The sequence below is a fragment of the Mastacembelus armatus genome, chromosome 5 (assembly GCF_900324485.2).
Source record: "Mastacembelus armatus chromosome 5, fMasArm1.2, whole genome shotgun sequence".
Classification (NCBI taxonomy): domain Eukaryota; kingdom Metazoa; phylum Chordata; class Actinopteri; order Synbranchiformes; family Mastacembelidae; genus Mastacembelus; species Mastacembelus armatus.
The window spans coordinates 28,323,996-28,346,050 of NC_046637.1; the positions used below are offsets into that span (position 1 = coordinate 28,323,996).

General features: G+C 41.8%; 3 protein-coding genes across 5 annotated transcripts; all 3 read left to right on the forward strand.

Annotated features, from left to right (window-relative positions):
• Positions 1 to 946: 946 nt before the first annotated feature.
• LOC113130173 (MICOS complex subunit Mic10) lies at positions 947 to 4,934 on the forward strand. The gene is made up of 4 exons (XM_026306545.1): positions 947 to 1,056; positions 4,412 to 4,459; positions 4,554 to 4,663; positions 4,754 to 4,934. The coding sequence occupies exons 1-4, from the start codon at positions 996 to 998 to the stop codon at positions 4,760 to 4,762; spliced, it is 228 nt and encodes a 75-aa protein (XP_026162330.1). The 5' UTR covers positions 947 to 995; the 3' UTR covers positions 4,763 to 4,934.
• A 565-nt stretch (positions 4,935 to 5,499) lies between these two features.
• On the forward strand, positions 5,500 to 12,873 carry nbl1 (NBL1, DAN family BMP antagonist). Of its 3 annotated transcripts, none has more exons than XM_026306528.2 (4): positions 5,500 to 5,632; positions 8,955 to 9,135; positions 10,650 to 10,761; positions 12,267 to 12,873. In XM_026306528.2, exons 1-4 carry the CDS (start codon positions 5,545 to 5,547, stop codon positions 12,546 to 12,548), a joined length of 663 nt encoding a protein of 220 aa, XP_026162313.1. In that variant the 5' UTR covers positions 5,500 to 5,544; the 3' UTR covers positions 12,549 to 12,873. The 3 variants fall into 3 exon arrangements, with proteins under 3 accessions (XP_026162313.1, XP_026162315.1, XP_026162314.1); XM_026306530.2 differs by lacking the exon at positions 5,500 to 5,632 and adding an exon at positions 7,325 to 7,791 and having other exon boundaries at positions 12,267 to 12,870; XM_026306529.2 differs by lacking the exon at positions 5,500 to 5,632 and adding an exon at positions 8,588 to 8,690.
• Positions 12,874 to 15,142: 2,269 nt separating this feature from the next.
• tmem88bl (transmembrane protein 88b-like) lies at positions 15,143 to 20,842 on the forward strand. Its single transcript, XM_026306537.2, has 4 exons — positions 15,143 to 15,334; positions 15,498 to 15,560; positions 16,256 to 16,550; positions 18,664 to 20,842. The coding sequence occupies exons 3-4, from the start codon at positions 16,257 to 16,259 to the stop codon at positions 18,889 to 18,891; spliced, it is 522 nt and encodes a 173-aa protein (XP_026162322.1). The 5' UTR covers positions 15,143 to 15,334; positions 15,498 to 15,560; position 16,256; the 3' UTR covers positions 18,892 to 20,842.
• Positions 20,843 to 22,055: the final 1,213 nt, after the last annotated feature.

Genomic DNA, 22,055 nt, shown 5'->3' on the forward strand with positions numbered 1-22,055 from the left:
AACCTTCTGAGCACCACTCCCCTATAGCCGGGCGAGATGGCCATCACCTTTAAAACCACACACAACTCCCTGTCTAGAGCCGGTGTTTGGTTTGTCCATTCTGTTTATACAGTAGCCCAGTGCAACATGGCTGCCTCCATGAAAGGAGACCCGGTCCCTATGTGGATTAAAAAGGCTCAATAACATTGATGACAACATATTTATGAATACAATATTCAGTTTCTCATAGTCACACGTTAAAAACCATGACCCTACATGTCTGAACTGAAACGTTAAAAGCAGAATTTTATAATGTTCATGTTTTTCTGATGACTTTCTTATATGTAGGCTCCCAAAACATAAAGGCATGAACAGCAGCACTGAGGGGACAGGAAACCAAGTCATGTGAATGCTCGTCATGCTCGCTGTCATTAGAAGACTGTGACAGGACTGGTCTGACAACATGTTGAAAGGAAGGATCGATCCCATTAGGTTTTATATTTCCAACATCATCTTTGCGAATTTAGAAAAATGGGCAAAGTCTTTCTGTACAGCTGCAGCTGTAAGTCATTTCTTCAAGCTTGTCAGTACACGGCTCTAAGATTGTTGTTCAGAATGTGGCCAGAAATATAATTTAAAATAAGTGTATGGCCTGCAGTATTTGTTTATTTATTTAAGTGTTTTCATTATTTATTAAAAAATACGTTAAAAAATATATATATATTAAAGCAGCCATTTAGTTCTGGTCTTTGTAACAAATAAAATAATCGGTTGTAAATTGCCTACATGCATGTTATTTATGATTGTTTTGATGGACTGACATGTCTAACATGTTAAAACGATATTCACTTAAAATAAAAAGCTCACGTGCCTCCAGACTAAATGTTAATGAAAGAGCCGAAGCTTGAAAAGTAGAAAGTTACAGGAAACAGTAAAACATTAAGGTGACGGAAGGAGTTCACGTTAGTTAGTCATCCTCTCGCGAGATTTAACGGAACTTCCCGACAGCAGAAAGTATGGCAGACGATTACGGACGGAAATGGGACCGGTGCCTGGCGGACACCGCCGTGAAAACAGGTTAATATCTCCTCATTCATGCCAGTATTTAGGGCGCTCGTTAGGGGTTCTGTTGTTTATTACACCTCGTCAACATTTGCGCTTCATTCAAGGCAAGAGCCGCTTTTCGTGCGGGACAAATGTCATTTTGTGCTGAGGTCAAATGCCAGATTACAGAATAACACACAGACTGGGATATACATTAAGTCTGTGTTTTGACAGACCATAAACTTTGTGAACAAAGTCTCCAGAGAAGTGGTCAGATCCTTTGCAGTGTAAAATAAATACAAGTAAAAGTAATTCAGTACGCAGTGTTTGAGTACAATGGGCTGCTTGAGTAAATACTGTGCTGCACTGGTTCCCAAACGTTTTCCTGCCAGTGCCAAAATACAGAAAAGTGCTGAAATGTGGCCTGGTAAGAAAAATATGCCTTTTCAGATTTTAATACAGACATTTTGGATTTTCCTGCTGTGGGAAAAATGAAGGTTCATCTTATCTTCAAGTCAACAAGTTGATGAAACACTTAAAATGAGACTTTCTGAAATGTTGCTAAATTTGACTAATAATCAGGTGGTGAAAGAAGAGAGCACATTACTGCTCGAACCCAAACACAGACAGTCACCTGGCAATAGCAAAACTCATAACAAAACATTGAATAATTCTAGTCTTCATGACAAACGTACTAGACAGTTTACTACAGACATGTTTGGATTTAGTGCCAACTTTATTCTGAGCCTGTGTGTTTTCGTAGTTTAAACCTGTTGGTTCAGAAATAAGAGACAGACCCAGTGTTACTGGAGTTTCTACCTATTTCCCTTCTCCCTGCTCTTTGACAGTGGGTGACATTGTGCCAGAAATTCCCTCTCTACTCTGAATTTATTACCAAACCTTCTGTGAAGTAACGGCATATTTTTTTTCCAGTAATATTCAAATTTATAGGTGTTTTGGTTTCCTCTGTTGACTCCGGCGCTCACTCATCCTGTGAGTGCTGATGAAACAACAGATCACCACAGAGTCTGTGAGACTGAGTTTATCTGTGGTATTTGATGCAGTGTTGGTCCAGCACTCAAATACTTAAGCTTGTAAACAATCTGTCCCAGAAGACACTAATGACAGTTTTGGCACAATAAAATATGTTTCTTGCTGGGAGTAACAACATCTGCGTTGTGGCATTTCTTTGAGTTCAGAGCAGCAAACTACCAGCTGTGCCAATGTGTGTCTGCAGCATATGTTCTGCTGAGGGGGTTGTTTTAAAAATGGTTTTTCCTAGTCCTCACTTTTAGTGATCATCCAGGAAGCCTACAGAGGGCATGCACTGCACTGCATAGAGGTAAAACAGATAAAGTTTTGAATCTTACACAATAGCCAATTGGCCATGAGAACCTGTTTTTATAAAGGGAACAAGAAAGCAACTGATTGTGGATTGATGCCACAGAGACAGACGACCAGCAACATCCTCTTCACGATGCAAAACAGTATTTATTGAAACCTGGTATTTACATTGAAGAACTACTAGATGATACACTCTTGTTTGGTAAATTTAATACTGGTATTATATTAATACTGGAAATGGTTAAACATAACACTAAATAATACACTCAACTGTTGTTCATTCTGTGAACATACCTTTTCAATATTGCACTAAAGAAAAAATGTGGCATTAATGGAACAAGCTGGAAATGGCTCCAAATCCAACCAATCTGTCTCTCAAGAACAAAAAATATTATTCCTTTTAAGAATTTGGTTTGTTATAAATAATATGCATTCAAATCGGCACATATTTCTTTTTGCAGTTCCACTTGTGAAACAAAACCCTGGTATTTTTTTTTTTAACTACCAAATGGTCGTCTGTTGACTGGTACACACACTGATGAGCAAACTAGAAGTGTGCAGTGCTTTGAGCTGAATGTTAATGTTAGCATGCTAACATCCTCATAGGGACATTATGTTTAACAGGTGTCATGTTTACAAGAATCATCATTTGAGCGTGGGGACTTATCATTTACTAATTACTGTAGAAGTAAACACAAAGGGCAGCTGAGGCTGATTGGAGTGTCATAAGTACTGCACAGATTAAAATGTGACAGTATTTTACAGTATATAAAAGGTGGGCATGAGTTGGCAGTCCATCCAACAATAGTTGTTGAGACTAAAAGCCACAAATGTCGTCCTTAATTTGAGACTAGAGGAAAAGTCAGGGGATCGTTAAGTCCCTAAGATTTTTGCTCTGTGGACCGTGGCTGTCTTGCAACATCTGAAGTTGTGATTTGACTTCACTAAATAACTAAATCTTAAGTGTATGTCTTGTTGATGCCATTTGCAGAAAATACTTGAAGTAATGACGAAATGAATAATAAAATTAACAAGCCCGGGTCTTTATTTGCTGACCAAACATACCGTGTGTTTTCAGGCCTGTGGGTTAAACATTTCAATCTTCTCCAGCAAAAATATTTTCATTACAATCCACCCTCCTTGGAGATGTTCAGACAAAGGATGCCAGAATGAGATGGTGATCTGCCGTCATATTTTTGCCAATGCTTTTACTCTATTACTGTCAGTGGAAACTCAGTCTTTAAAAATGCTCTGGCTAAAGAGCAAAGAAAGGCAGAGGCTGCAACAGACGGAAGATCTTAAATTTAAGTGAATCTTTGCTTGAAATGGATGCAGAGGACAATGATTTATTGTTGATCTGCGCTGATAGTGGGGATATGCAGGATCTTTAGAGGTCTTGTTTGACAGTTATAAGTTGTGTAATAGAGAACAGTCTCAGGGTTCTGGTTCAGGCAAATCGGTCATGCTGCATAGCTCTCTGAATCCTATTAAGAGTCAGTGGGGCCCAAATGGCTGATTTTATGTGTTTTCTGTGCTGGCTGGGCTGCTTTTGGGTGTGGTGTGGCCTGCAGCGAGGTGAAGTTAAAGGCACAAACACATTCCTCCTCAAGATCCCAGTCTGGTCTGAGCACCTCTAACGGCTTGACCAACTTCCATGCCGCTGACTAACATTCAGCCAGACCATACTGGGTCACGACATCAATAACCTGCATATGCACGTACTCTGTGACCTATCAACTCCTGCCCTCTGAGCATCCTGGCTTCTTTTAACTCCCCCTCTCGTGCACCCCTTTTACTGTTTTCTTTCTTGGAGGTTTTGTGCTCTTGCTGCTGTTTTTTTTTCTCCATCTCTTTTCCTAATGAGAAATGTTTTGCTAGATTGTGATATTTACCAACTCCTGCATCAAACTTAATGAAGGCGCCCCTGCTGATCTATACCAGCTAGTTTACTGCACCCAACATGATTATATAACCTAAGGCAGTAAAGTCAAATCCCTTGGATGTGTATTTAATTTATTTAATTGTACTTTCTTTCTTTTTGCAGTAACTGGCCTTGCCGTGGGCATTATGTTCTCCGTGCTTTTCTTTAAACGTAAGTTGTCTTTGTTAAGGTGAACTGATAAATGCAGGATTTTTTGAAATTACAATTTATAAATGTCACGAACGGATGAATATTTCTGCTTTAGGTCGCACATGGCCTGTCTCATTTGGTTCAGGTCTGGGACTGGGCATGGGATACACCAACTGCCAGCATGACTTCAGGTCACCGTACCTGATTCATGGCCGCGTGGTTAAGGTGAGCGCAGAGAGAAAAAGGTGCTTTTTGTTTGAAGCTTATGATACACACACATTTTAATACATGGCTTCTGTGTGTGTTCATTTTCAGGACCAGTAATGAAGGACTAAAGCTACTGACGACTTGTCAAGGAGCTGATCATGTGATTGTCTTTTCCTTGTTACTTTGCTGCTCATTTCTGTCCCAGCACTTATTCCAATGGTGCCCACATTGTTTTTATCAAAGGGCAGCCAGTGTATATTTAATAAAGACATTATGGAAAATCCTCTCATTCTGATTTGCTGTGTGCATGTTTGAGAAGAATGAAATGTGGTTTGGGGGTGGGAGGTAATTTTGTGTGTTAATGAGCTGGGAGACTTGAACTCCTGCTGTTTTGGAATGAGGGCCAGGTCCAGCATCTGCAGTCTTGTTAGTGGGAGGATGAAAAGTTACAGAGCATGATGGAATAAAGAAAGTACAGCCAGTGAAAGGAATGATGCTGGTGTTGAAAGAATGAAAGATATGTTTTCAAGCATAGAATCAACAATCAGATTTTCCATTTATTGGGTTTCTTTGAATACCACGGATGGGTAGATTTCAGTACGATATAAAGACAGGAAAGCAAACCAGTCTGTTCTGCACCTATGCTAGACCAAACACAGTACGGCATGCTTTGTAGTCCTGTTTTCAGTTGCATGTGTTTGGTGTGACCATGACTGTTTCCATCAGAGGGAGTTGAAAATACACAAATTCTTATCAGACGGAATCTCTTAGGCCTTGTGTATTCATTGGCTGTGTCTGAGATTTTTTTTTTTTTGGAGTGTGATTGATCACTTATGTGCAGTTGCAGGGGCCTGCTAAGAAAGGAGAGGGATTGTTTGTGTGAGCATGTGCACGTGTACATGTTTATCCAGCCCCCTGGTGAAGCAGAATCTGTGGAATGCAGGGGAATGCGTTTTCTGGACTGGAGCTCGGTCTTATTACTAACAGGTGAGTTCTGCACTTTGCAATTTAAACACATGCTGTTCACTTTGACATCAAAGAAAACACTGCCGCATGCACGCACTTTATTACACACGCATATACTCTCTAGCACAGTAACAGTTTTCTCATCAAATTGAGCACACAAAGGAATTAAAGTCACTTCAGTGTGTGCAGGGGCCTGTTTCTGCTGCGCTGCCATGCATCAGAAACTCAGCAGCCCTGTCAGAAATTAAGCCACGTCACTCGTCCCTTGCCCATTAAAATATTTGTTTGCAAGTGAAGCGTGAAACAGAAAGGGGATCTCATGGACATGGGCCAGGCTGAACACCTGTGAGCAAGGGCGCACAGGTAGGATGAAGCTCAGGAATGGGATGTAGGTGTGTGGGAGGGTGAGGGAGGCTAGTGACACAACTGAGGTGTGATAGAGCAGCCAAAAACCCAGAGGCAATACCTGTCTGTGCCTGTCTGAAACCTCTCTATGATGAATCATAATTACCAGTATAATAATAATAATACTGCCTAATCACATTTGATCACCTAATGGCTAAAACTGTTCAGTCAGTGTGAATGTCTGGCATGAATTATAAGAGCAGACGTGTGTGCTGCTGCTTGTCTCTGCCTCTGTAGCTGTTGCTGATTTTAGTTGATATTACTAACAATGTTATTTCTTATCTTATGAGCCTGGTGCTACCAGAGGTGGAAAAGAAATAACTTTTGAGGTTCACGGACTTTACTGTTTTGTAATTATATAATTTCACCTCACACATGGAAATAGTGTACTCTTTGATCGGCTACAGCACATTACAGCAAAAGGCAAAACTGAACTTCAAACGAGGCCTTACTGAGCCCAGGTGATCTAGTTATGGTCGATACCACTTAGATCAGTCTCTTAGCTCATGTTGCACTAACACACTGTCAATACTATGGTCAGATCAAAGCCATGCACTGAAAATGTTAGTTAGAAATGCGATTAGCATAATTAGCTTAAGGACATCACAAGTAAATGTGCACAAATGTGCACAAACTAGACCCTGTGAGTGTTATAGTGTTATAGTTCAGCCTATATTGTTATGATGTGTTTACTGTTGCAGTGGGTCACGGTGGAGCTACTTCACAAACTGTTGGGTGTTGGTTTTGTATAATGCATCATATTTTCCAATCTGGAGTGGAGACAATGGAAACAAGTGAAGCCCAAATATGTCAGACCTATACGATCCTTATGTCGGGGCACTGCTGCTCCTCAAGGTGCTGCTGCTGCTGCTGTGGCCAATAATTCACAATAGTCATATTTAAATAGATTGAGATCAGCTAAACTAGGGGGGTGTTAAGGTTTTTAGCAACTCCTGCTCAAGAGTCTGTCACTGGTTCCAGTCCAAACATTTTAAGGGCCTTAATTAGATCAAGTTGCCATGAGCTTATGGTTAAGCACCCTGCTATCAAATTCCTAAAGGTGCTTTTAATGTGCTAAAGAAAAAGGACCAGAGCAGTGATTCACATCTGTTTCCATTTGTCTCGGATTATTAGAGTGTTAATGTTTAGATTTAAAATATAAAAACATATGTTAGTAAAGCAGTGCCAAACTTTCTGGAAAGGTAAGGCAGGCCTGCACCTATTCCCTCCTCGACCGATCCTGAGATATTTGCGTATTTGTCCAGTAAATCTGATCTCGCTCCTACTTAGGGAAACATTTGAGACCTTCCCAACACTTTCCCTCCCTCCCCGTTTTCTTCCGTCCACAAACGGCGCAGCAGGACCCCTGTCCGAGGGCTCAGCCGCGCCTAACCCTGCGTGAGGCTTCTGCAGCTCCGCACAACAACTCGGAAAGCGGTTTTCAGCGGACTTACATGGGGATTTAACCCTGGACGGGAAGAGAACAAAGGGGAGGGCCGGTCTGAGCTGATGGACGCCCGCTGCCCCATGTCCCCATCCTTCCCGGTGATCGGCCGCACGGTTCTTTTTCTTTCCGGATGATGTAACTGTTCTATGACACACCGAGCTCGGATGTGTCCTGGCCGCCCACAGAGTCTCCGTATTTTCCGTTAATTATCCGACTACTCGCCGCATCCTCTGACTTTGGGAGCCGGGTCCAGGTTTCGGGGATCGGGATCAGCTCAGCGGGAAGTTGCGCAGGATCAACCGGCTGTTCCCGGGGTCGGTGAGCGGTGGTGAGTGCCTCGACCAAGTACTTCTACTTAGTACTTCTACTTAGTACTTCTACTTAGTACTACTTAGTACTTCAAAGTGCTTCACTACTCGTTAGTAACGTCATTAGTGTCCTCGTTAGCTAACTAACCTGCTGCTCAACGCACGTTACGCTGCTTCCTTTACTCAGCCGGTACTTTTTCTTACTTTTCTTAACTCGAGGAAACTTGATAATTCACATTTACCGAAACGTCGCTACGATAAAAGTAAACAACGTAAACAACGTAAACAATAACAAGAAAACAAGGCGTCTCATTAGCCCGAATCCTCGGGGAACAGACGTCAACGTATCTGTCACGTTACTTTACGTTACGTTACGTTACGTCACTGATAGGAGAGACTGACGTGTATTAAAATCTAGATGCCTAAACATTTTTTATTATTATTTATATTAATATTAATATTCTGTTGAGACAGAAACTTAATAAATGTGTTAGCACAGTTTGCTGACAGTAATAGGTAATAGTTAAGACGGTAATAGTTAATAGTTAATAGTTAACAGCACCGAAGACTAAACTTTTATTAAACCAAGTCATTAGTCCTTTTACTTTCAGCAGCCACTTTATATTTTGAATTGTCGCACATCTTAGCCAAGCTTGGTTTTGCGTCAGAGGCACAGGGAAGTGCTGAAAAAGGCCTAAAGGAGTCAAAGTGGAGACTATTAGCCCCTTTTTTATAAGCAACAGGAGAAAACGATTTTGGAGGTTGTAAATGACGTGTCTGGTTGAGGCATTTTTAAAGAAGGGAGTAAAACACCAGAGGACAGCCTTAGTCAGGTGATGTGGAGCAGACATTTGCCTCTCCCTCCACCGACAGTATGAACCCACTATAATGTTGTTCTGTCTGCAGGCTGGTAACTCAGGTAATTAAGAATTTTTTAACTATTCAGATGAGGAAAACCTGATAAGTGGACGAACTGTAATGCACAGGGACTAATCAGCAGGAAGTTGTCAGTCCACATCAGCAGGAATATGCAGATTTTATATTATCAGTAAAACCAGGTGTTGGCTGGGCAGTGGAGACCTGAACACATGAAAAGACTTTGTCAGGACTCTTTTGAGCATATGTTTTTGTCTTGAACAGGCTCAACAGAGCGGCAACCTGTTGTGGTTTTCTGCCCTTTTAGGTGCAGTCATGTGGCAGAGGATTCTGATTTGCTGCACACTGTTTGCACTGTATTCAGCAGCGCCGCCTGCTCACATCAACCGCCTGGCGCTGTTCCCTGACAAGAGCGCCTGGTGCGAAGCCAAGAACATCACACAGATAGTCGGGCACACGGGATGTCAGCCTCGCTCTATTCAAAACAGGTCAGGATGAAGGCCTTCTCTATTTCCCTCCCTCAGTCTGACAGTGTCGCAGTATGTCTGTGGCCTTCTCAGGGTCACATCCATCTTGTAGGACACACAGGCTGACAAGCTGTGCTATACTTAAATTAAATACTATACTGGTTATGCCACGAATAATCGATTTACTGTAAACATGTATATTATTTCATTACCAACCACAATCCCAAACATACATTATCTAAGATTTATGTCGTTTATTGGACATTACAAGACGTCTGTGGTTTTCCATTAAACTCACTTAAGTCATTTAAGTCTCGAAAGTCCAAATTAAAGTTAAGGAGTGATTGAGCTTTGTTTTTTAATCGTACCTCAGCATCCGGTTAATATTCGGTCTGATGACGTCTCAGCTCTTAAGGCCTTAATTCATTTTATAGACTCACCCTCTTATCTGGCAAACAGGAGTTATTTATTTACATAAATCAAATTAAACTTTATTTCTACAGTTGTTTCTCATAACAACTGCTAGTTGAGCCAAAGTGATTAAGAGCATAATATAGCTCTGTTGGTTACCTCCAGATTTTATGTTTATATTAAATCATTTTACTTGTTTTTACATTAGATATGTATTTGTTATTTTGCTGTTGTTTTCTACATGTGGGATTCAATTTTTTCTATTTGTTAGTTATTGTTTTATGTCTTATAGTAAAGTATGATGGGCAGGTTTTAATACTCCTTGTTGATAGATACGTACATACTAAACTTTTCCAAAACAGATGGGTATGGTATTATTATTTCTTTCTTTATTATTATTTTCAGCCAAAGATTTTAAGTATTTACCACAACAGGACAGATTATATGGGACTGACTCAGAATAAACTACAATACTTCTGTCTGTGTTAATCAACATGGCCCCTTGATGTTTCTAATAATTCTCGTCTATAGCACAGAGGAAGAAATGGTACCAGGCTTTAACTAAGCAGGCAGTATGTATTATTTGGATCAATTCATTGTTGTTTGTTTAGGACTTTTAATGGGAATAACTAACAATAATAATAGAGAATGGATGTATTCTTCATTCAGGAAAGCTTGCCCTGTAATCAGTGGACAATATACTGTCTGCCTTCATATTACTTTATAAATAAAGGTATTTATTCTCGTAAGTCCCACTAAGGAAAAAATTATATGTATTATTTTTCAGTTTTTCACAGAAAGCTGCTGTCCCCACAATGACTTTATTGCATGTTTTGCACACTGGTTCCTATGTCTAAAATGTATTTTTTATCATCTTCAACATGGTTTTTATTTTAAGCAGAAATTGACCCGTTATCTGCACTAACATTTATGAAAAACAAGTCTCCATTTTGTGATTGTGTGTTTGGCCTGAGGCTACCAGACATCCTCAGACTAGGTAAACCAGGTCAGATTTCAGACTCTTTTTTTTCCTGCACACAGACATGAGTTGTCTATGCAACTGAACTGCACATGTTGTGTCAGTAAGCATGATGAAAATATAATGCACTCTTTTCTTGTTGCAGAGCTTGTCTGGGCCAGTGTTTCAGTTACAGCGTCCCCAATACGTTCCCACAGTCAACTGAGTCTCTGGTGCACTGTGACTCCTGCATGCCTGCCCAGACACAGTGGGAAGTGGTAAGAGTTATTGCACATTAGCTCTTCTGGCGAGCACACAGCAACACTCACTCGTTAAACTCACACACAAAGTCACCACAAGTTTCCAGCAGGAAAGATGGTAAATATGTTCTGAACTCTACTGTACCAGACCCTGGGCTGAAAAAAAAAAACAAATGGAGGATTTTGATTTGATTTCTGTTGATAATTTCCGCGGTTGCCTGTGAACCCTAAGCCTGCATTTTATATTCTTCTGAAGTTCATTGTCCCTCTTGGCCAGAAGAAATCTGGTCTTGTGACAACAAAGGCTTTGTGGTTAGGTGTATGTAGTTTGGAGAACTGCCAGGTAGGCTGGGCGGGTGGGACCACAGGTGAGGTTACCTCATGTTTCAGTGGAAAATATTGTCTCTTGGAGCGCATTGTTGTTACATGATAGATTCATTATTTTCTTACTATTTTTTCCTGCATGAGAAAGGCCAGAGAACGTAAATTTATGGTTTCACCTAATCTCAAATTGTCTGGGATTGGATTTGTATGATTGTGGTTTTGATTGTTGTTGCAGGACTTTATACAAAACTCAGTTCGAAACAAAACAGAGTCAGCTCTCATGAAAGAGGATACTGCCCCATGATAGTTTGGCACTTGTGGCAGATCTTGATAAAACTGCTGAATGATCACTTTCACGGGATAATGGAAACAGTGAGGGGAGGTTGCATAAAGTCTGGAGAGACGGCAGAGCTTGTGTAAAACGGAGATTTCCATGGGTTGGTTGAAAATTGTCTCTTCATTTTGTATTTCTGTTTTTCTAAGTTTTTCTTATTCTATTGAGCACTGCCAGTAGAATACATGAATAGCAACATTTATTTATTTTATTTCTATTTAGTTAGGAATTTGATGGTAACTGGGACCAACAGCAAACACACATCAATCCAGCATCACTTGTCAGAATATACATACATAAATAATGTTTCTCTGGAGAAAAAATAACAATGATATGTTGACTTAGTGCATAATGAATAATTCACCAGATATAAAGAAATAAAAAAAGTAAAAATTGAATAAATAAATTCTTTTTTTTTTCTAAGTTAACAATAGTTACCAACAATTCACTCACTAATTTATATTCTGAGAAGTTTTACAGACCATAAGAATGATAACCATTAAAATAAAACCACCTTAGTTTCAGAGCTACTTTAATTTATATGTTTTCAGGATATTTATTAATTTAACTTCTAAGGATTTATCTCTCTCACCTTTAGTGTTTTTCAGTAGTTTTATTTACTTTTAAAGAACAGGAGCATTAACTTCATCTTCAACTTCATTATTATCCAAACAGAACTTTGGTTTGCAGACAACAAATTAAAAACACAGGTGAAGAATGATGATAATGAATAGAGACAATTAACAGGCAAGGACATAAAAACAATATAAAAAATATTTAGAAAATGAGAACATTTTGAATATTAATACAAAACATGTCTAAGGTATTTCTGTATGTGATTTTATGTGTCTGTGTGCATGCACAGGTGACTCTGGAGTGCCCGGGCAGTGAAGACTCTCCTCGTGTGGACAAACTGGTGGAGAGGATCTTCCACTGTAGTTGCCAGTCCTGCAGTAAGGAAGGTGCCCAGGAGGGGGCGGTGATGCAGCTGTATCCAGCGGACGGCGGCCTGGACGCTCCATCTTTATCCGACACCCTCAGCACGGCTCAGTCTCATCCACTGCCCCACTCAGATACGCAGCCTAAAAAGCATGCTCACCCACACACTGACCATCACACGCTACCACACACATCAGACGGGGGGTAGGTGTCACATTTGCCTGGAGCTCTCTGTCTCAGCTCTTCCGCCCTCTGTGCTCGCCTCCACACTGCCTCATTCTGTAGTATTGTAAAGGCACTTTGAAAATATCACTTCACTTAGTGTTTCATTAAAGACACACACTCACACAGTCACTCTTTCAGATGACAACTCTTCTGTGTATAAACTCATACAATCAACTTACTTTATGCACTCTTTGTTTGCTGCATGCATATGCGTGCGTTTGAGCATCCAGACATGGCTGTAGTCTGTGAATAAGCTGTAGTCTCATTACTTTTAATCTGCTTTGAACGCAATAAATTCTGATGTTGTGATAACTGCTTCTTTTGTCCTTTATATTCACACAGGGGTTGGTTAGTGCTCTCGTCTTCTGTCACGGTTTCTCCCACAGCTAATTTCACTCCTTCTCTATGACAGTGTGGCTGCTCTGTCAGTTTGGACCATGACACATGGTCCGGTTTTGTTTGAGTAGCAAAACTCCAGTCAGGGACAAATGTTCCATTGATGCCGGTGCTGTCTGTTGGAGAACTGAAGAGCAGCATGATGGGAAGCGACCCTGCTGTTCGCTGCTTCACTGGCTTGAATGTGAGCTCATTGTGCCAGACTTTAATCAGAAGCTTGATGAGAAGCCACGTAGAAACTTTTCCCCAGATTCTTTCACTTGTTTATCCGAGGTTTGTCATGAGAGTTTAAAGACATTCACATGTTTTTAATGCCTGCGAGTTAAAGTGTTGGTGTTTATTAATCATCCCTCTTGTTCATACTAATAGTACAATTACCCCTTATTACTGTGACTGTGATCGATGGGGACAAAATGAAAATGTCAAGTGGACATTGTTACAGGATACAGTTCAACGTTCTCTGTGTTTCTACAGATTCTGTTACTGTAAATATGTATTGGAGTAATAATAACATTAGAACTTAGAACCTGATTGAACTTGGTTTGTCCAGTGAAGACGTCTAATTTTGCCATGTTAGAAGGGAATCCGTTATAGATAGACATAGAACAGATAGATAGATAGACATAGAACAGATAGATAGATAGACATAGAACAGATAGATAGCTAGATAGATAGATAGAACAGATAGATAGATGTAAATATAGATAGATAGATAGATCACCTATTACGGAGGTTCACAGTCGGTTTGCTGTTTTCTGACCCAAAGTGTCACCTGACTACGATGCGTTACCATAGCAACCGGTGGGATGCTGTTCGGTAAATGGGCGGTGAGTGACCTTGTACGTGGCTCCACGCTGAGAGTGACAGACTCACATACAAAGCTGGATCATCCTGAAGGGAAACCAAGAGAAGACGTCCAGTCCACGATCTTCTCGGTCAAATAATCATAAGTCAAGAGAAGAACCGTTGCTGAGGCGACTGAAGAAACTATTGCACATACATTTAGTGTAAAGTTCACTGACAGTCCAGCAGATGTCAGCAGATGTTACAGATAAACAAAGGGTGTATTTACTATACTTGCACCTCTTTAATGGCTTCTCAACTTCTCAACAACAAACCAAACAATGTTTTCCCCTCTGAGGCTTATCTTCCCTTAACTTCATCAATCATTCCCTCATCTGGAGCTCCACATCCAGACAAGATCTTTTCTTCCAATGCTACTCAGCTCTGCTTCATATCCTCCCATCTTTTTTCTCGTTCTGTGTAATTAAATTTGAACAGCAAAAGGTTGACTGTCTGTCTGTGCTGCAAAACAAATCGATCATCCTCTTATCTCACTGCCACACAGTTTGTGAGAGGCAGACTGCACAGGCAGAAGCTCGGAGGCTCTTTACTGAACATCGTCATACACTAACTCGTATATTAACTCAAACTCTGACTCAAACTTTATTTATGCTCAAGAGTTTCATCTTTCACCTTGTACAAAACCCTCATTTCTTTCCTTATGTTTTTTGAGCCATAGCTGGTGAACAGGTCTGAACAAGCAGCCTTCATGATACTTTAGCTGTTTAATCTAACTCATAATAGCAAATAAATACTAAAGTATTAATTAGTTATTATGAAATGGTGACTGATCTTCTTCACTGCTTTCTGGACGACGCTGTCAACGAAACATAAAGTATTAAAATCTGTTTATTTGTGACAAACCACACAAAGTCCTTTCCCACTGGAGATTTGCCTTTTAGAATATTTTTCCATCTTCTCAAATAAAACAACTTGTGTCATTTTTACTTTATAACTGCTTTACTCTGTAAGTTGCTTAATATATCAGTTTGAAAGTCATTTTCTCGGCCGAGTTGATGCCAGATGGTGAAAAATCACTTGGGTCAGCTGGTGTTTGGTGTTTCTGTTGTGCAGTACCAGAGTTATAAATGTTGGTAATCCAGTGGACTCGGTAATAAATGAACCAGTCTGTGAAATTCATTTAAAGTCTTTCTTTTAGTAATAATCCATCAAGTCTGAACTAGTTATAGGTTGTTACTAAACTGAGTCTGCAGCCTGTTTAAAGGTAAGTCAGTCCGTTAAACCACCTGGAAGACAAAGCGAGTGTTAAAGGGAGGAGGATTCTGCACAATCTGGCAACCCAAATCAGTGCGCGCACACACGCCTGTATACCGTGTGTGTGAAGCACGAACACGCCCTGAACTACGTCTCACACACCCGCTGTGATGTGTGTGTGTTCCCAGCAGCCTCGGCCCAGTTTGTCTTCCCGCATTGTTTTGTTGTTGTTGTGTTTCTGGGACGGAGGTTCGGGTGCGTCCGTTTGCTCCTGCGTGACCGAGCAACAAAACACACTTTAGTCGAGTCGAACAGGTTTGTGTTAATTGTTGCGCGACCGCGGGAGCGCGCACTTAATAGTCGTGCATGCAGTCTGGAGTCGCTCGCTCCCGCGACGTCGCTCCGGCAGCGCAGGGTTCGACTCTGGCGCTTGTGGATCCTGTTGCGTGTTTTAATCTGTTTCCTTTATTTTGTCCAGGTCGATTTACCGGGAGAGGACTCCAACTACCCCCCGAGGGACTAACGGGATCTGGACTTGGAGGTAGGAGACGAAATTCTCTCTCAGCGTGTTGTTTCAGGAGACTCAGTCCTGTTTGCATGTACAGGAGAAAATGTACATCAGGAAAAGCTGAACAGACAAACCTCAAAACATTATTTTACACAGTCAATAACAAAATATCTCCCAGAAGCTAAAACTGAATAAAACTGCAGTGAAGGGACCAGAACACGCGTCCGGTCCCGTGTGACAGTTTGGGTCTGCAGCTCAGCAGCAGGTTGATTAAAAGGACTGATTCCGTTTTAAATTGGCACATCGTCCGGGCTTCAGTGACAAATCCCTGATCGATGAGATCGATTGGAGCAGCGACCAAAGTGTGTGTGTGTGTGTGTGTGTGTGTGTGTGTGTGTGTGTGTGAAGCCGTCCATAGGTGCCTTATTGGATCATTGCCTGCACCGCATTTTTCCTATGTAAGGGTCAAACATGAGGCAGCTGTAACTAAGGGCAACGTGAAATGTGAACTTTTTTTCCTTTGTGAGATTTTAGAAATTTAAAGTGGACTTTAATTTTGAGCACAGGAGGTTTTGCAGGTCAACAGCCCACGATGAGTCCACAGGAGCAGCACAGCAGCATTTTGCACCTGCTGCTTTCATCATGTGTAAATCTGTTTTCATTAAGACGTGAACGTTTCAGTAACGGAGCCTGAATCTGAACAATGCACCATCATCTTTGTGTCTCAGGATGTGTGGGATGGATGTGGACCTGGATGATGGAGGTTCGGGTGAGGAGGAGAAAGAGGAGGAGTTCTGGGCTGGGGAGGCAGTGAAGATGTTGCCGCCTCCTGTGGCCCACAGCGGGGGCAGTGCATGGGGCAGTCGCAGGGGCAGGTGTGGCTGCGTGGCTTGTGGGGCAGCTCTCGTCCTCTGGAACCTGTGCGTGGTCTTAGCCGGCGCTCTGCTCCTGGCTGTGGTCTTCTCGGTGGTGCTGCTGCCCGCGGTGCTGCTGCTTTACGCCGGTTTCCTCTGCCACTCGAGGGTGAGTTGAAATGTAAAGTCCATGTAACATTTTACTCTGTGGTTTCGTTCTGGTTGTACCAAAGGTCAGCTGAGAGCAGACGTTTCTTCAAGCTCAGGATTCAGTTCAGGTCGTCACGTTGCAGCTGAGCTGATCCTGAATCTGGATCCTGGGCTTAGACTCTGGCAGTGGTTCAGACACAACGTAGTGTTTACTATTAGCAGGAAGACAGGGGCCCTGTAATGAGTCCACAGTGAGGAACAGTGTGATATAGATTTGGGATAAGTGACTCATCCAATAAGACGTTTGTTTATGTCATCACACATTTTGTTCTCAGAGATTTGTCTCTTTTATCTGATGATAACACTGTGTGAATGACTGTACTGCAGTAAGCATTTAATTATCTAAAAATGAATTCACTGCCCTGTACTGTGGCTGCCCAGCTTACAAACAGCAGTTATTCTCTGGGGCACCCCAGGGTGCAACACTTAGCACCGTCACCTCACAGCAAGGAGGCCCCGGGGACTTTCTGTGTGGACTTTTCTCCTGGTACTCCAGGTACTCTGGCTTCCTTCCACAGTCCAGTGACAGGCAGGTTTAACTGTTAATTTCCTGTAGGGGTGAATGTGAGTCTGTGTCAGCTGTGACCCCTCAGGATGAGCACAGCAGATAATGGATGGAATATGTCCCTGCACTGATTCTCTCTGGTCAACAAATAATCTTCTTACTTTTACATCTATCCTCTTTGATGACTAATTACCATGTTGGACATGCTCTTTACATAAGTGCAACGACACGCTGTCACAATTAGGTCTTTTTTGTCTTTTTTGGGGGCGAGTGAGAAGATGATCTCTCTCTCTCTGGCGTCACACATGTCGTCTCCGTTGAAGGAGACAGGCCATCACAGCCTTCTGGAAATAAATCATCTGCCTATACCTGTCAGGCTTATTCTTCAGTCTGTGCTCACTGCTTTTTATCAGGGAACAGAAGCCCATCCAAAAAGCTGATGATTAATATTAATCTTGAAACTTGTGAGACAGTGTTTGTGTAATGAGGTGAAGAGATGGGTGTGGCTCATTGTTTGCAAGGGGCTGACTTATCCTCAGTGAAACGGGGAGAGCATCGTAGCTGTGAAGAGTCACAGCTCAGACCGTGGCTCACCCCAAGGGTCCACAGTTCATAACGTTGCAGCCAACCTTAGATTCCAGGACCCCGGTTGTTATTGTTATGGATGATTTGGTTTCAGTGGCTGCAGCTGTGTTTGAGACGCAGGCAAATTAAGAACATGCCAAGTCCAGATATGCACAGCAAGATTGTTTTCCTGGTTAGATGAGATTAGATTCATTTATTTGAAAGGGGACAGTGCAGTTTCACAAAACACATGTTAAAAAGACCTTGATGTTAGAAAAACAGGAATACAGACGGGCATATGGACATAAACACGAAACATAACAGCGAGTGTCAGTTCAGACCAAACAGACACAGACAAAGTCGTCTGTCTGTTTCTTCGTATTTTGGCGACAGACAGGACACGGAGAGAAGGGCCCACTGTGACGAGCGTCTGGTTGCTGCCAGCTCCAGCTGTGCACAGACGCTGACAGCACGACAAAGAGGAAAATGTGCTCGGTGGAAGCACAATGTGCACTTGACAGGGCTGTGTCTGTGTGTTGGTGTTAAACACCACTGTTGCTAGGGCACATTTGTAGGAGGCAAAGTTCCTTTTGAAAACACTCACAATAGGAAATCGTTAAGCAAAAGGGCTTCAGACACGACCAAATCATCTGGAGCGTCTGAGTGAAAACAGATAATACACTTGTACTTTGTCTTGAAGGGATGACCTGATCTCACACTTCCCTTTGTCTTTGTTTTCATTAGTTGCTTCTCTTCCCGCCTGTTTTTAAAATAGTTTTCCACCTCTCCCTCTTCCTGTTCACTTGCTCCCTCCTGCTTCACAGGTGACTGGCAGCTCAGGGGGTTTCTGACAGCTCTGAGCCGCTTCTTATCTAAACTGCAGAGGGAAACTGGGAGGGACTGTCACGCCCGACTACCTGCACGGTCCCACTCCTGCGCCCTGAGCATACACCCTCATGCACACACTAATCAGCTCCCGCACATCATGTTTTTGTCCTCGTAGGTCCTTGGCGCCTCCTCCACCATCTGCCATTACCTTGACGACAACAGCTGCTCCGCCCTCATCATCCTGGGCTTTGTGATGATGTCACCGCTTGTGGTCCTGGCGGCCGCAGTCTTTTGCGGGTTGCTCCGAAGGTTTCGGCTCCTACTGTTCATCCAGCCTATTACGCGTGCCTGGTACCGAGGACGGCTGCTGGACTGGGCGGGCAGCGTCCACGCCTGGGTCTAACTGTGACAGAACCAGGCGGACCAAAAAGTAAGATCACCGTGATATCAAGCAGAGAGGAACAGGGGCTAGCAAAGTCAAGAAGACCTTAAAATACAGTGCGATTCAACAAAACAGTACAATGCAACAGCTGAGAAGTAGTTTTTAGGAAATGCAGAGTGAAGAGCCAGGAGCTGAATGAGGACACTGACACGGCTCTTTAAACAATAGATGAAAACCAGCAGCCCACTAACTTGGCTCGGTTTGCAGAGAGAAGTAGATGAAAACAGCTAAAACAGCCAAACGTCCCCTACCAAAGTGTAACATAACCACAAGTGTAATGCAAGCTGGGACCATGTCTCTGCCTGGCCCCTGCTGACAGATAACCAGCTTATTTAGTGATTTAGTGAAGCTACTGGATTCTGGTACCTTTGGACAGAGTCAAGCTGGAAACAGCAGCAAACAGCTAAACTCTCGTTATTGTCTATAGCTCTATAATTATCGATCTTCTCATCCAATCCAAGTGAATAATCCCTTTACCAAAATGTTGCAGCATTTCTCCAAACCCACGGCCTGTAATGTTGTTGAACTGGACTGCGTTTTGATCAGGGTCTCCTTTTCTTGTTCTAGCCCCTGTGTTTGGCTCATATTGTACAAAAAATCAGATTATGCTAAAACTCATTGTAGCAGTTTCAACCTCAGTTATATTTGGCTTTAAAATAGACACAGGCCAATTTTGTGATTGGAAAATGATGTTTGTGTTTGTCTACATTAACTCAGCATACAAGAAAAAAAACATAGTCCTTTCATACATCTGAGAGAATAAAACAGTCCATAGAGAAAATAACAATATCTTTTTGAGTGTAAAGGAGAAATGTAGGATTTTCAGAAAACAGGGATCAAAGATTTGTAACTTTCTTCTGACAAGGTTGAACAGGTTCATGGTTGTGCAGTATTCAGTTTGATTTACATATAAAATAGATAGTTTGGTGATTTGGTGTTGCCTGTTTTCTACTGGGGTCGACATCGTTACTTTGGATGGATTGTGTCTCTGTTGTTATTTGATATTAGAGTCACAACATAATTACAAACATGAGATTTGATGATGTTCCCTTCACTTTAACTTGTTCCAGCATGTCTGGCTCAGTTCCCTGGGGCCGTCAGTAAAACAGGGTAAATAAAGTGAACTGTTGGCTGAAAGCACCATATAAGAGCTTTAATATGGTCTGTGAGGTGAATTAATTGGACGGTGATATTTGTACTCTGATGTAGCATCATTAGCAGTCGTGTCTTGTGAGTGGGACAGAGCCTATGGAACATATTTCATTTAACGGCTCTTTTAGATCATGCTGTGCCATATAAAACGCACCCTTTATTTTGAAAACAGCTGAAATTGACGGTACGACAAAGTAATGGCTGTTTAGTGTGAACCGGGTGTTAAAGGAGGATCTGAATCATCAGACCTGGAGCTCATTTTGCTGCCTCTTTGCTTTCAGGTCATTTAAATTCATCAGCGACACACGCACTGCACATCCTTTTTATCAGTGTGTCCTTGCTCTGTAATTAAGTGTTCAGATTTGAAGTTTCATTTCTGAGAAGAAAGCCTTGAATCATAAATTAGGATGAGCATTTAGTACATGTCCTATGCCAGTGCTATTGTATTTAAATGGACTTTTTATGTAAACTTTTTTGGGTGTGTATTTTCTGTCAGTCTTTGTCGATTTCTCACTATGTATGAATTGTTTGTTTGCAATAATGGAGCCCTGTTGGTTCCAGTATGTGACAGAACTGTAAGGAAAAGGGTGAAGTGTATTCATTGTTGTGTGTCAGGAAATATTATGCTTAGATGAATTTATAGGAGAGACTATAATGACTTATCTGGGTTTTTCTGTTCAGCTTTTCATTTCAGTGTTATCATGAAAATGGCAACATGCTGTTATGTTCATCAATAAAAACAGGACCTTTTTTCTGCATATGAAGGACTGATGGTGAAGACTCAGTGATGACTTTAAACTTGGCTCTGACTTTGTCTCTCAACCAGACCCAGTAGCCAAAAAAGTGCAAAAATCGACTTTAAAACAGACCAACATGATGAAGGACACCGATGATGAGTCTGCTTGAGAAGTGTCCGACCATGTGAGCTCGTGCTAAGACCCAGAGGTACTTTGAGCTAAAGGCAAACAGGTCACAGTGACAGAGCAGGTAAATGAGCAACAAATGCAGGATCTAGTCCGTTTCCAACTACACAGGCTTTCATTCATTAACACACAGGCTCTAAACTTGAATCCATTAGTTTAAGGGTCCTTCCAGAAAATGTGGGTTTTTGCTGTTCTGTTTCAAAGTGGAATAAGTGATGGATCCTTCTGTCTGCCTGAGAGCCACTTTTCAAAAGGGGTGTATTAATTCAAAGCGCTCGTATCTGTGAGACCAATGCTTGTGAAGTATTGACGAATGATTTCCATCGAGCTGATTTTAAAGTTAGCTGTGATATTTGCGTTCACATCTTTTCACTCGTTGCCAATGTCACACTTGCAGTAAATAACTGGGTTTTGATTATTACCTTAATGTATATTTAACATCAAACTTACGCTGATTTGTCTCCACGGCAACCTGGGTTTTTCAGGTGTTTTCCATGGCAACGAACTTGTGTTCGGATCCTGTTCGATTATAGTTTATTAATCTGAGAGCGACGGTGTCCGTGTGTGCGCCTGGTATTACACCGTGAGGACTGAAACCTGTTCTCAAACTCAGCCTTCCTCACAGGAACAAGATGCTGGTGTCAAAGTTTTTCAACTTCTGGAGCAAACAGGACCAAGGCCTTTAGCTAATAAAGCTGCCACAGTGAACTGCAGCATCAGTAAAACAAGTGAGGAGCAGGTTTTTAGTAACTTGACCCCCAGGGCATCCAGCACAAAAACCACAGGAACAGGTAATGTGTTACAGTCCACAAAAGGCCTTTTCACCTCATTTTCATTGTTTTGGTTTTTTACTCAAATACAGTGACTTCCTGTTAACAAAGCTGCTTTTGATTGGACAGTTCAACAGATGTTTCCTAGCTGTTTACACATTACACAAGGTTTTAATGGCATAACCTGATTTAGTAACTTAGTTTGAGATTCCCCAGCAGTTACACACATGATGGATTTGTTGGCACAGTCCAGTCCTGGTGAAGTTAGTGGGACATTAGT